We start from the raw sequence: 13,157 nt of genomic DNA on the forward strand, positions 1-13,157 counted from the left end.
AAGTGATGAGAAGAAGAAAAAAGAAAAGCTGTAAATAAAAACTAAGTATCTCCAAGCCGAACAGAGCTCAAAGGAAGGCCGCAGAGCTGGTGAGAACAAAGGAAGGCAGCAGACAGGCCCAGAAGCTAAGGCCAGTCTTGTTCCTCATGGAGGCGGAGAGAGAAGCAGCCTGGGGAAATGGCTTCCCAGCCCCAAGGCAATGAAACATTTTTACTCCTGTTTCCAGAGAAAGCTGCACAGAGCAAGAACTTCATTTCTAAGAGACTTAAGAAAGCCATCCTAGTTCTTCCACTTGTAAGGATGCATTGGTTGCTTTTGGGGGCTAGGAAAGGAAGGGAGAAATGTGTGTGTGTCTTAGGGCCTTGGGGACTAAGGCTGTCCCTGGAGAAGGAAGAGAATTGAGATCTAAGTGGAAGAACCTAAGCTGGGTTCTTCAGAATTTCAGTTTCATAGATTTCTCAGAGGCTCTGGGACAGAAGGCAGTCTACAAGCCTAAAGGGTGGAAAGGTTCCAATCTTAGGTAACTGTGACCTTTCTGATCTCACTTCCCTCTAGTTTCTCAAAACTCTGGGCTAGAACAACTTTAAAATTCTCTTGCCTTGATGGCTTCCCAATGACATCCTAAAACACCTAATCAGGGATGTGAAAAAAGGCTAAAGATTTAGAAAGGACCAAGGTACCCTGGTGATGGGAGACAGCTGTGAAGGACCTTCAGTGCCAGTTGTCAGGAGTTAGGATATGAAGGGGCCACAAGTAGGCCTCTGTGGTACTAGCCCCTAGTGGTATATGGATTCAACCACTGGTTGCATGGGGGTGGGTGGATATGGGGATATGGATGGAGGCACTAAACTGAAGATACTAACAAAGAGAAAAGAAATAGTCCCTGATGGCACGGAGGGGACAGAAAAGACTGTACAGTGGGAATAAAGATCATACCTATTTACAGGGAAGTAGAAAAGACATTGTAAAGGGCAGGTCAAATTGAATGTGAACCCTAGGAAAGGATAAAAAACACCTCCCTCTTGCCTGACGCTTTCACTCCCCTGCTATGGCCTGTGCTATCCGAGACCACTCTCCAGGTGCTCAGTTGATTCCCCAGGAAAGGCAAACCTATACTGGAGAGCTAGGTTGGCAAGAATACAGGTTAAGGATTAGACCTGGAGGAAGCAAGCAAGGGAGACTGGGTTTGGGTAGCTGCCACTGACTGCTCTCTACAGCCCCTCCCAAAACTCATATACATACTGCCTCAGATTCCATTTAATTAAGAAGGTGAGGGAGCAGATAAACCAATCAAACCCCCATAAAACAAGTATCCCAATTGAGCTACCATCAATTAAAGTGCAAACTGCAGGGGGCTATAGTGGCTGGGGCTGAAGCCGTCTAAAGGCCAGAGAGAAAAGAAAATGCATATGTATAAATCAGAGGATGGGTATCTGAAACTGGTCCCTCCTCTAATTAGATCACAGCAGAGCCAAAGATGCAGGCAACCAGTGAAGGTTCTTTGGAGGACTCCAGGTCCAGAGTCTCCCCTACTGTGGGGGAGAAGCTACCTAAGATGAGAGGCTGGGTAAGGGGGAAAACAGGCCTTGGTACAATTTCAGAGCCACAGATGACACTGCACCTCCCCCTCTACCTCTGCCCAGTAAGCTAACAACGTGACTCCCACCTGGTACCCGAGAGCTTGCCTTCCCATTCTCATCTCTACTTAGAAACATTCCCCAAGGACAACTCATGGATACTGCAGTGTCTTCAAATATGGGCAACTCCAACCAAATAAAAACAAACAGGAGATGTGTCCTTACTCCCTCCAGTGCTGAGCCTTACTCTCCCCAGGGCCCTTAATGTGACTGTACTAAAAACCTCCATCCTCAGTTCTTAGGTTCATCACCTTCTCCATCCTGGGAAGAGGAGGAAAAGGGGATCAAGAACAGAGACTGACCAAAAGCAGAAGGGAAAAGGGCAGGAGACAAAAAATGTTTTCTGAAGAAATGGGGAGGAGGAGGCAGCGGCGGCAGAGGAAAGGTAAGTAGGTCACTGTCTTGCACCTATAATACAAAGTGAAGAAAGTTTGTTTTTGAAGGGATCTGACCCCCAAGCCCCAGTGTAGGGGGAGGAGGCCAATGGCAACAGCTGCCTGGTGTTGGTTGCTGAAGCATTAAAAAGTGCCATGATGGAGCTGTCAGGAGGCAGCCCCTGAGAGCCAGGGCTCAGTGTGCTGTTCCCATAGGGGCTGTGTTGAGGGGTAGGGGTGGAGGTTACTTCTTAGCTTTCTTTCTAGCTCCATACTTGTTTGCTGCTAGAACTCTCTCAGTTGCTACAACACGGGCTCTTGTTCTGCTGGGACTGCTCATGGAGATCCACACCCCGGCTTCGGCCTGATGCACCCCCCGGATTCTGGGGTTCACTCTTTGGCAACTTCTTAGCTACAGATAAAAAGAGAAGGGAACAAAGTATGGTAGATTCTACTCATCCCTCCAAAAAGACTATTGGGTGGGGGAGAAGAGGGAGGAAAAGGGAAATGTGAGAGATTCAAAGAATATTCTCAAGAGGGGAGAGTTCACTGTTTGAAAAGTGCATTGAAGATGAGGGGGCTAAAGTTGCAGCCAAAGGATGGAGGTCACAATGGAGTTATTTTCACATCTAAAATTTTCCCAAGAGGAGACACTCTCATCTGTCTTTATAACTTGGATTAGTGATCTCACCTGGAGGCAAGGGCTAAAGACAGGAAGACCCCAGGCTGCTCTGACCTTACCTATTGCCAGGAAGAGATCGTTCACGTTCATAGCTGTCTTGGCTGATGTCTCCATAAACAATAAGCTGTTGTCATCGGCATACGCCTGGGCCTCCTGCAAGGAATGAGGCATACTGGTGCTCAGAATGTCCAGTAGGAACAAGTACTGCCATTCCACTCCCATGTAGCACCAGAGCTAGGCAATGTCCTAGGCTTCCTCCCACTAATTGCCCCTCTGAGCCCCTATCCATCCAGAGTTCGTCAGCAACCCCCTCAAGGATAATCCATGGGCTAGAGCACTTACTGCAATGAACAGCTGTCCGGAGACCTAAGGGGGAGAAGGTAAGCTGGCTGGGAGCTTTTGGCTTATGACACTTGAATAGCCCCTTACCTCATATTCACTTGCTCCCTCCTTTCTGTTTTCACCTGAGCATAGCTAGTACTCCCCTACCCTGGGATCTGGAGTTTTCTTCTGACTCTTCTAAAATCTCCTGGCTGTCTTTAAGGTCACAGTACTGCTGTATTTAACTTGGTGCAGAACTGGGGAATGAGGTGATGAACATTCTCAGATGAGGTTTTCAGAGGAGGCAGGTTTAGAAAAGGGGTCCTAAGCACAGAGGGAGTGTGGCCGTCTTGCCTCATGCTCCACCATGCGCTTATCTGCCAGGTCAGCCTTGTTCCCTGCCAGGGCGATGACGATGCTAGGACTGGCCTGTCGCTGCAGTTCCTTCACCCATGTTTTTGCTCGGGCAAAGGTTTCCTAGGAAAACATAAGAAAGAGAATGGCTGGGCTGGAATGACTGCCATCACCTTCAAAACTCACCTCTTCTAGGCGGCCTTCCCTCACTGAAACCACCTATTGGTTTGTTATCTATCTTCTGAGCATTCAGAAGCACAATTTGTACTCTACCATGTTAAAAACTGGTTTTCTCTCCCCCACTCAATTTAATTCCTATAAATAAAATGCAGGAGAATTTTCTCAGCTTACTTACCTGATTAGTAATGTCATAAACCACAATTGCAGCCTGGGCACCTCTGTAGTACATGGGAGCCAAACTATGGTACCGCTCCTGCCCAGCTGTGTCCCAGATTTCAAACTTGACTGTTGTGTCATCTAGACAAACAGACTGCGTGAGGAAGGCCGCTATGGATGAGAGAAGGGAAGAGAAGAAGTTGTTGAGTGGGAGGATGAACGGCAACTCTCCATCCCCCTTCAAAGTACCTCCACTCTCAGTCTAAGACTCAGCACCACCTGGGCCATACAGCTACAAGAAAAGAACTAGTGTTCTCCTTACATGTACGTCCTGGAACCAGGATTAAGGCTGCTCTTAGCTAAGCCCTTCCTACCAGAAGTTCTCTACCTAAGGAATGGGGACACATAAACTATGAGGGTTAGAGAGAACTGGCACTTACTCCAGAGTTGTCTCTCTTCTAACCAAAACAGAAAAATATGAGATAATGACAGAGATAATAAGCTTCAGATAAAAGTCATATCAATAACTGATTAGATTTTAAAGCTTGATGGCAGGCCCATGATTATTATTATTTAGCTGTTACATTTTTATATAATCTGCTGGTCCAAGAGCACATTTCCAAGGTGAATAGTAAAAGCAAGGAAGGAGGAACATGGGGGTTCCCATGAAAGACCCTTTATTGAATTAGTACCCTATTTTGGTGGTAGTGACAGGGAGGTGGCAGCAAAGATGGGAAAGTCAGATGTCCTTTACCTGTTGTATTTAGTTCCAGCCTCTATCAGATAATGTGCATCAGAATCACCTAAGGAGCTTTCCTAAACATACATGTCTACACTGCCACCCTCACCCTACCTCTGATATTAACCAGTAGATTGAGGGAAGGGCCAAAGCAGGCATAGGATGAAAATGCTCCCCAGGTGATTCTCATGCACATCGTTGAAAATCAATCACTGCTCCAAACCAACTCTGCTCAAGATAATACTCAAGTGACCTTCACTGGAATTAAGATGAGAGTGGGAAGAGGAAGACAGACTGAGAAAGCAGTCATTTCCCTTTTTTTTAATTTTTATTTTGGTATCATTAATATACAATTACACGAGCAACATTGTGGTTACTAGATTCCCCTCATTATTAAGTCCCCACCACATACCCCATTACAGTCACTCTCCATCAGCATGGTAAGATGCTATAGTGCAAAGGTCAACCTTTCTAACTTTCATCTAGGAAGCAGAGGATGAAATATACCTGCTTTTTGGCATTCTGGCAGTTTTTTTCTATCTTATAAAGAACTTCCATTCCAGGGAGCAAGAATTCCAGCTCCACAATCAAGTCCCTAGATCTCCCTTCAAAAGCCTCACTAGGCACTGAATGTCTTCTTTGCCTGAGGTACTCACCTCCAATGGTGCTCTCCTGGTACTCATGGAACTGCCCTTTGACAAAGCGTAATACCAGGCTAGACTTCCCCACTGCAGATTCACCCAGCAAGACCAATTTGAACTGGCATATTTTGCTGGCCTGGGGCTGCCCATTGGGCCTGGCTGTGCCTCTGCTAGTCATGGCTAGATTATCAGAGTGGGAAAGAGTACAGGGAGGGGAATGCCACAAAGCGGCAAAGGGGGAAGGGTGGGGGGAGGGGACTTTCAGGCTTCAGCAGTCCTGCAAGAAAAAAGGGTAAAATTAATGTGGTCATTGTAGCTGCAATCACCTTTAAAAGAAAGGATTGAATCTCTTCATTTGCTCCCATGAGGACTTAACTTTTACAGTCACGCATGGTTACAAGGTTAAACTGAGAGGGTGCCAGGCAGCTGACACTCAACTCATGGTAAGAGTGGCCAACATTCAAGTAAGAATTGCATCTGAAGTAGAGTTTGCCCTACCACATAACCTGCTAAGGATTTTTCAACTAAGGAAGTTGAAAAAGAGAGACGAAAAACTAGTGTGAAAGTTTTAAGTCTCCCATTAATTCCCCAGCAGGTCTTCAAAAAGCAGCAAATTGATCAACTTTTAGTTATCCTGAAAAACACCCAGACCCACCCACAAGTGCTGTGGATTCCCACTAGCCACTTGGTATCTGGGTAGTGTCTCTTCCCCATCTTTTTCTATAGTTTTCAAAATGACAGACTCACTCTGGGGGTATGAAGAGTCATCACTCCCTAGAATAGAGGGGTAGTTTCTGGTTCTGTAACCTTCATACATAGTCCATCTTCTTGACATGTCTGAAAATCTAACCTGGGTCCAACTGCCAGAAAATCTATCCTTCCTCATTTCTGGTCAAAAGTAAGCAGAGAAACACAACGAACAGACCACATGCAGTATCAGCTTCTCCACTTTGCTTCTGCTACCTCCCTAAGTTCAAGTCTGAGACTCAGGAGACTCAACCTAGTCTCAACTGCAGCTGTCTCCCTGGAGCCTAGGAATTACCCTCCACACTAAATGGGCCCAACAGCCGTAGCCCTCCAAATTAGAGGCAGAGAAAGGTGTACCTTCTAAACACATGCAGGAGTCTCCAAAGGCTGGTGTAGGGTTAAGTCTTCAAGCAATAAATATTTGATGAAAGAATAAACTGAATCACCTTCTCTACCTTCCAAGAGGCCAGAAAAGCTGGTGGTGGAGACAGAAAGAGAAGTCGGCACTTTGAGAGTCTAGTCATCCAAACCTGAATGTATTTTGCCATCCTAACTCTCAGGGGAAAGGAACTATGAGGTCCAACAAGGAGTCGGCAAGATCAGAGCATGCAAAGCCACTCTCCAAAACCCAAGCACTGCTTTGGTTGTGCTTTGTTTGTTCAAATAACTTTTCCATTCTCCAAGGTTGACTCTAGTGACTCTATGTGCTCCATGGCATTGGGGGTGGGGGGTAATGACATTATTTTATCACAATATAAAGTTGCTTTAGAGTCAAATCAGACTTAAAAATCTCTGCAATCCCAGTAAAGGCAGAAAAGACAATAAAGACAGTGAAGTCAGAAAAAACACAGGAGGCAGTGCAGAGGAACAATGGCTGTGGAGTCCAGTTCACTGGGTTTTATTTTATAGTTTTGCTTACTAGCTGTGGACAACCTTTGGGCAAGTTACTAAATCTGTCTGCATTCATTTCCTCATCTGTAAAATGGAGTAAGGTTGTTGTGAGAATTAAATGAGACAATACACATAAAGAACTCAAATAGTATTTGACAAAAAGTGCTCAATGAATTTTAAGCTACTAATCATTAATAATACGAAATCAAGAAAACTTCTCTGCCTGAGCCTTACCTTCCATCTTTTTAAAATGGAAAAAATACCTACCTCATAGAGTAGCTATGAGGATTACGAGAAAGATGTATTTAGCAAAGTGCCAATAAGTAACGTAGACACTATTAAGTGGTCTTGAGTCACAGAAAAGATTAATTTATTAAAGTTGTATCTCAACATTGTGGTACCAATGTATTCCTCAAAACCAGCCATGATAGGAAAGAGGTAGAGAAAAAAAAACAAAACCAGAAAATACAAACGCATAAAGAGGAAGTTAACAGGAATGAGACAGAAGCAAGAACTCAGAAAGTCCCAAAGCAGGCTACATTAAGAGAGATAAATGTAAGAAATTATTCTGGTTCCGCTGGGTGTTTTACAGCCCTTAGGCCAGTGAGTCCTAAGAACCTAGATACACAGATGCTACTTTGTGATGAAGTTCTCTGGTCTATAGTGAAATGATAAAGCAAAGACCATATAGCAAGTTTTTCATAAAACTAAATTTACTACTCAATTTAAAGGAGTATCTTTTATAACAAGATTTCTAACTTCTTACTGCTAATTTTCTCTCAAAGGTAAATATATATATGGCAGGGAAAAACCTCTAAGACCTATTTAAAGTAAAAAAAAAAAAGTTGTAGAAAACACATGGCTGGTCCTTGTTTCTGTAAGACAAAATAAAATTTTACAGAGGAAGATATGGGAGAGTACACATTGTGTGGTAAGAGTTGATTATAAGGAGAGAGGGGTGGAGAAGGCTGGCATATGAAGGATTTAGATTTTTTTCATTCTACATAACAGGAATTTTTTTTTAATATATATATTTTAAAGTTTTCTGGATAACTTTTAGTTTTTTTGAATGCTTTTTAAAAAATAAAGCACTGATAGGCAGTAATAAGCCTTCTAAATATTACCATGTAGAAAAATAAAAGCCCCCAAACTTAAATTAATTGGTCCATGAAATCCAAACTTCTGGGAACCAGAACTGCAAGAATACATATTAATTAGCTTCTTAAGCACTAGTCACAGTTCTTTAGCTCTTTTCATCCTCAAACCTTCAGTGCAGTGTTTCTCAAACTGTGGGCTATAAGCCAAGAGTGACCTTGAAGTCACTGGCTGGATCATGACCACATATTAAAAAAAAAAAAAAAAGAACAGCAAGTATCAAGTGTACTGCAAATAATAAGCCTAAGAATCATTCTGTGAAAATGTTTCACTGGTGTATGTACACACACTGAAATAAGATGTAAAAAAACATTTTTTTAATGATTCATGATAGAAAAGAATTTAAAAACCCTGCTTTGGAGAGGCCTGACACTGAAAGATGAGCTAGGCAGGGAAAGGAGGAATTCTAGTCTCTGGCTAGCATATAGGCAGGCTATGGTTACTACTAAACAAAATACTTCTAGATGAAATTAAAATGAGGCCTGTCTCCAGGGGACAGAGGATTCTCCAACCCTGCTCCTGAAGTTATGCAGCAATTACTAAAATGGGGAGCCAATTAGAGGCAGCTCCGTGGAGCAGTCAGGACTCTGGAATCCCGCAGGCCTGCATTTTAGTCTCTGCTCTGTCTGAACCCCACTATGGTTTCAGGCTACTTAGCCCCTTAGCCTCTCTTCGCCTTAGTGTCCTTGTCTGTAAGGGTCTGGCGTGGGAAGACAGGTAAAAGTAGCAACAGCAAAATTTGAATTCAATTCCAACGTTCTGGGTACATTTAAGAAATTTGTTTCTCTTAGGGTTTCTCAGCATCTGTGAGGAAAAATTATTTTCAAAAATATATTTATGTGGTACTTCATATACACTGTTTCACGGGAAAAAAGTAAAGGCCATCCTAACACTACTACTTTAAAACAGAACAAATGACACAATAGGAGGAAAACAACTATAGATGATAAGCTGCTTAAGTTTCCTTTAGGTGACATACAGATGCTATATTCTTAAGAAACTGCACGAAAAATTACTATATTCTGGCACTCACTCCCTCACATTTGTATCTACTTCAAAGCACGTGATCTAGGGGCAGAACACTAAGTCTCAATGTTACTACTCCACAACATGAAAACATGGGCATTAGGATGCACTGAATTCTCATGGGCAAGACACATGGCTCTAGGCCTGGGAAGACAGTAGGGAGTTGGGGAAGTGTGAAAACAAGAAACAGTCAAACACTGCAGTTGCAAAACCCTTGTCACTAACCCCGCCCAAGACCGTAAGTCAAGCCCAGACACGATCAGAAAACTTTCTTGCTACTAAGCAACATTAGATGTAAAAGATTAGTGACTACTGGGTTAGAACAAACCAACTCCCACCTCAAAGCTTTGCCTCCAGAGTTACGTCCTCCTTCCCCATTCACAGTAAGTGACGGGCTGCCCATCCCTGCGCCTTCATCTTTAATCCCATCGTGTTTATAGGTAATCGTATTTTTTATTCAATAGCTAGACTCTCAAAAGATCAGGAGTACAGAAATGAAATAATATGTGTAAGATTCAATTAATTTCTCCCCTATTTTGATGGTGATTTTTTTGGCTAAGAGTTAACAGTGGGCAAATGATCCATGATCTACTCAAAGGCAAAAAACAACCAGAGCCCCCAGTAGTTGTGAGGGTTCTTACCTTCAAACCTAAGGCAAAAAAAGGAAGGTTTTCTTTCCTTTAACTCCTTTCAGTTCAGGAGAGATTAGATTTAACTTCCCTTATTAGTATAGCCCCACAAGAAGAGCTTACCAAGTGACCATTAACTAGGGAGCACAGAGGCTTGCTCATGGCACCAGCCCACAGGGCAGGGGAGAGGCAGAGGATGAGAGAGCAAGTTCTTTAGTGGGGGCAGCTCTGCCAGCAGCGCAAGAGAGTATAAACAGGAAAGGCTGCTTAGCCTGCTGATCCCAGTTAGAGCAAGACTCCATTCCTCTGCCACTTCCACCTGGTACCTTTACATCCCTATGCCAAATACATTAAAAACCTCCAGAAGCCCATCATCTACCTATCAGTAGAGACTGAGTTCCAGGTATATGGCCATTGGGGTCTAGCTCACTGCCAGATGTCAGCCCTGTAAGGTCAGTTTGTCATATAAGAGGCAGTCTAGAGGTCATCTAGTCCAGTCTCTACTTTACAGGTGAGGAAACTGAGGCACATAAAATGAATCAACCTGCCAGGTATTACCAGACAGCTGCTGAGTAGCACATGTCCTTCTAATGTGTACTCTTTCTATTGTACCACTCTGCCTCAAAGGAAGCAGTAAAAGCTGCTCTCTGAACTGAACTCTGAAGGGGGTGCCGGGACAGGAACAAGAGCTTAGATTGGATAGTTTCTGCCTCTATTCAGTTTAGGTAAGTAGTTCCTCTGGGACTGAAAACAAGTCAGGAAGATCCAGGTCTTCCCTAGGAATTGGAACCCAGCCCCATGTCCTTCCAACAGAAGGACTCAATACTATGCCTCCAGAAGGTCTTGACAAACACCTGCCAGGACAGTTGAAATAAAAGCAATTGAATGGAAAGTTAAAGAGTGGTAACTTCTGCAGGATTCATTGGGCCCTGGGATTAATGTGAGAGCTTTCCTGAGTAGGGAAGCAGGGCACAAGCCAGTAAATACCTTCAACTCTCCAACTGCGTTTAGACCCGAAATCACCAAAATCTTGAACTGACAGTTCCACTTACTTGGCTCAGTTTCATTGTATTGATCAAATGTTAACCAGAGTCGCTGGCTTACATGGGAGCCCTTCCACTGCTCCCACCCTCTCCCTTGTATTTACTTCCCCAAAAGGCAAAAAGCATACTTCTCTCAACACCATAGTGCAAACTCTCTACTGTTGACCTAGGAAACTAGATAGGAATGCTGTCCCCACTCTGTTTGCCTAGCAAACTCCTAGTGTATTTTTTAAGCTCAAATGTCATTTTCTCTGTGAAACTGCATAATTACCTTCTCACCCCAGCAGAATTCCTCACTGCTTCCTCTGGGGTCCCATGGTATTAAGACTGTGTTTCTATCACAACATTGATTACATTGTATGAGTTAACTGCTTCTGTCTGTCTGCTCTGCAAAACTATGAATGTCGCAAAAAGTGATTAGTTTTTATGCCATCTTGAATCTCTAGAGCACAACGCAATGCTTGGTCCCTACAGCTGTTCATTAGACAGTCTCTAAGTTAAATAGGGCTAAAGCAACCCTGCTTCCCTCCTCGGCCTACTACTCTTACACACTGTCTGGGTAACTTCTTATTCAGTTCCATTTGGGAATGTTTTTTAATAGGCCTCAGAGAACCAATTCTCTCCCTGGCCTCCTGTGATCTCCCTGGGATGGATGGCCCCCTTGGGACCCAGCCCACAAGGTACTCTTGCAACTCACATGGGCTAACTGCTTTTCCTGTCACCAGTTACTAAGCCTCGGATGGCCTAATCACACCCAGTATTTGGCCCTCACACTGAAGCAACTGTGGCTAAAAACAAAGTTCCCTGAATTTTTGGTTGATGTTAAGTATTCAGAAAGCTTTGAGTCATTATCTTTATAGTTCATAAACTTAAGAAACACAAGTTTTAAAAATCATACCACCACAGGGCTAGGGGGCAAAAAAGGTACCCACTGCCCCTAAAAAGTTCCAACTTGTCCCAGAACTCTGCACACACTTTGCTCACCTGGGTGGCTCCTTAAGCAGCTGTTAACTGTTCAGTCAATGACTAAATCTTTCCTGAAACATTCTTGGAAAGTGGCAGTGCATTGTGTAGGGTTTTAAGGTATCCTTCCTCCTAGGGGACTGTTGCATTTCCTTATTTTAAGTTCATTGTCTCACACTTTGGTTACTTTCCAGTCTGCGGTACTTCTGGATTAGGGAGCACGATATACACTTGCTACTCCTACACTATGCCTCCCCAGCAGTCAAATTCATACCAATGTACACAAACAAGCAGAGAACAGAAGAGCAACCCTTGCTCCCTGGCAAAGTAAGAGTTAGAAAATGAGTGGTATTATGACTTCAAGGGCAATGGGAAAGTCTTCTCGAAATATATTTCTGTAACTCCAGGTCTATGTTTGAAATTCTATACTGATAATTTCACTCCTTAGTTCCTTCTTAAGAAGCAAAAACCCTTGGGAAAATTAATATTTAAGTGATTATTTGTTATTTACTACTTAATAAGGAGCAATTCCAAGTCATTTCTTAAAGATAGGCTTTAAGGGGAAGGTGGAAAAGACAAACAAAAGTACAGGAGAAAGGGACCAGATAGCACCGGGATACAGAAAATGGCAAAGTCTATAAAGGATTGAACACACACACACACACACACACACACACACACACACACACACACACACGCTACACAATTTTCTCTAGGACTGGCTCTGCAGGAGATAAAATAAAAGCTCCTGGGGGGAACAACAATGGCGGTTTCTGAGGGTACTGTACAAAGGCTGGTCTTCTAAAGCCAGACAGGACAAATTCAACTATTAAGAGGCTAGTAAGAAATGTCCCAGGTATACTGAGGTTCAGAGGAAAACCAATCTCAATCCAGAGAAACTTGGGAGCTTCTCCTATAACCAGAGAAAGACAAGTACAAGGGCCCCTGAGAACCATCTTCTTTTGGGATAACGAAGGGACAGTCATATAATCTGAACATGTGAACCCAGAAGATAAGAGAGCTCAAATTCCTCACTTTTGCAGAGACACCAATAATTTTCCCAAACTGGTGTGTGTGTGTGTAAGAAGTTGAGGGATAAACCAGAGTACAGCTTTTTGCTTGTCTGAATATGATAGAAGCAAAATGAACTGTAAAAAGAGCACAATAAAGAGTATCATCGCAGAACAGCAAACTATGGCAACTATAGAAGCAGAACAAAATTAACTTTGAAAAGAGCAAAAAAATAAAGAGTATCATCCCAGAATGGCAAACTATGGCAACTACAGAAGCAGAACAAAATTAACTGTGAAAAGAGCACAAAAAATAAAGAGTATCATCCCAGAATGGCAAACTATGGCAAGCTTGAAGAACTAGAGTTTGGTGCGAACATGAAAACAGAATTGCCTTTGGTGGCACATCCCCAAAGCAAACCAAGATTACTGTCGCTTCTCTCTGACCTTTCTGGATGAAATATAATGAGTGAGGGATGTGTGGGAGGGTTTACATTTTTTATAGTTAGTACAGCTTGAGTACTTTAAAATATGTGTATGTTACTTTTGTAAATAAGAATGAAGGTAGTTATAGAATACGTTGGTCAAAAGGGAGAAGTACAATCAGAG

At 43.1% G+C, this 13,157-nt stretch overlaps 1 protein-coding gene across 1 annotated transcript; it reads right to left on the minus strand.

The window, feature by feature from the left end:
• Positions 1 to 368: 368 nt before the first annotated feature.
• RAB5B (RAB5B, member RAS oncogene family) lies at positions 369 to 6,310 on the minus strand. The gene is made up of 6 exons (XM_036918319.2): positions 6,189 to 6,310; positions 5,100 to 5,361; positions 3,724 to 3,875; positions 3,369 to 3,491; positions 2,753 to 2,846; positions 369 to 2,423 (listed from the first exon to the last, which is right to left on the minus strand). The coding sequence occupies exons 2-6, from the start codon at positions 5,260 to 5,262 to the stop codon at positions 2,308 to 2,310; spliced, it is 648 nt and encodes a 215-aa protein (XP_036774214.2). The 5' UTR covers positions 5,263 to 5,361; positions 6,189 to 6,310; the 3' UTR covers positions 369 to 2,307.
• Positions 6,311 to 13,157: the final 6,847 nt, after the last annotated feature.

The sequence above is a fragment of the Manis pentadactyla genome, chromosome 9 (genome assembly GCF_030020395.1).
Source record: "Manis pentadactyla isolate mManPen7 chromosome 9, mManPen7.hap1, whole genome shotgun sequence".
Lineage (NCBI taxonomy): Eukaryota > Metazoa > Chordata > Mammalia > Pholidota > Manidae > Manis > Manis pentadactyla.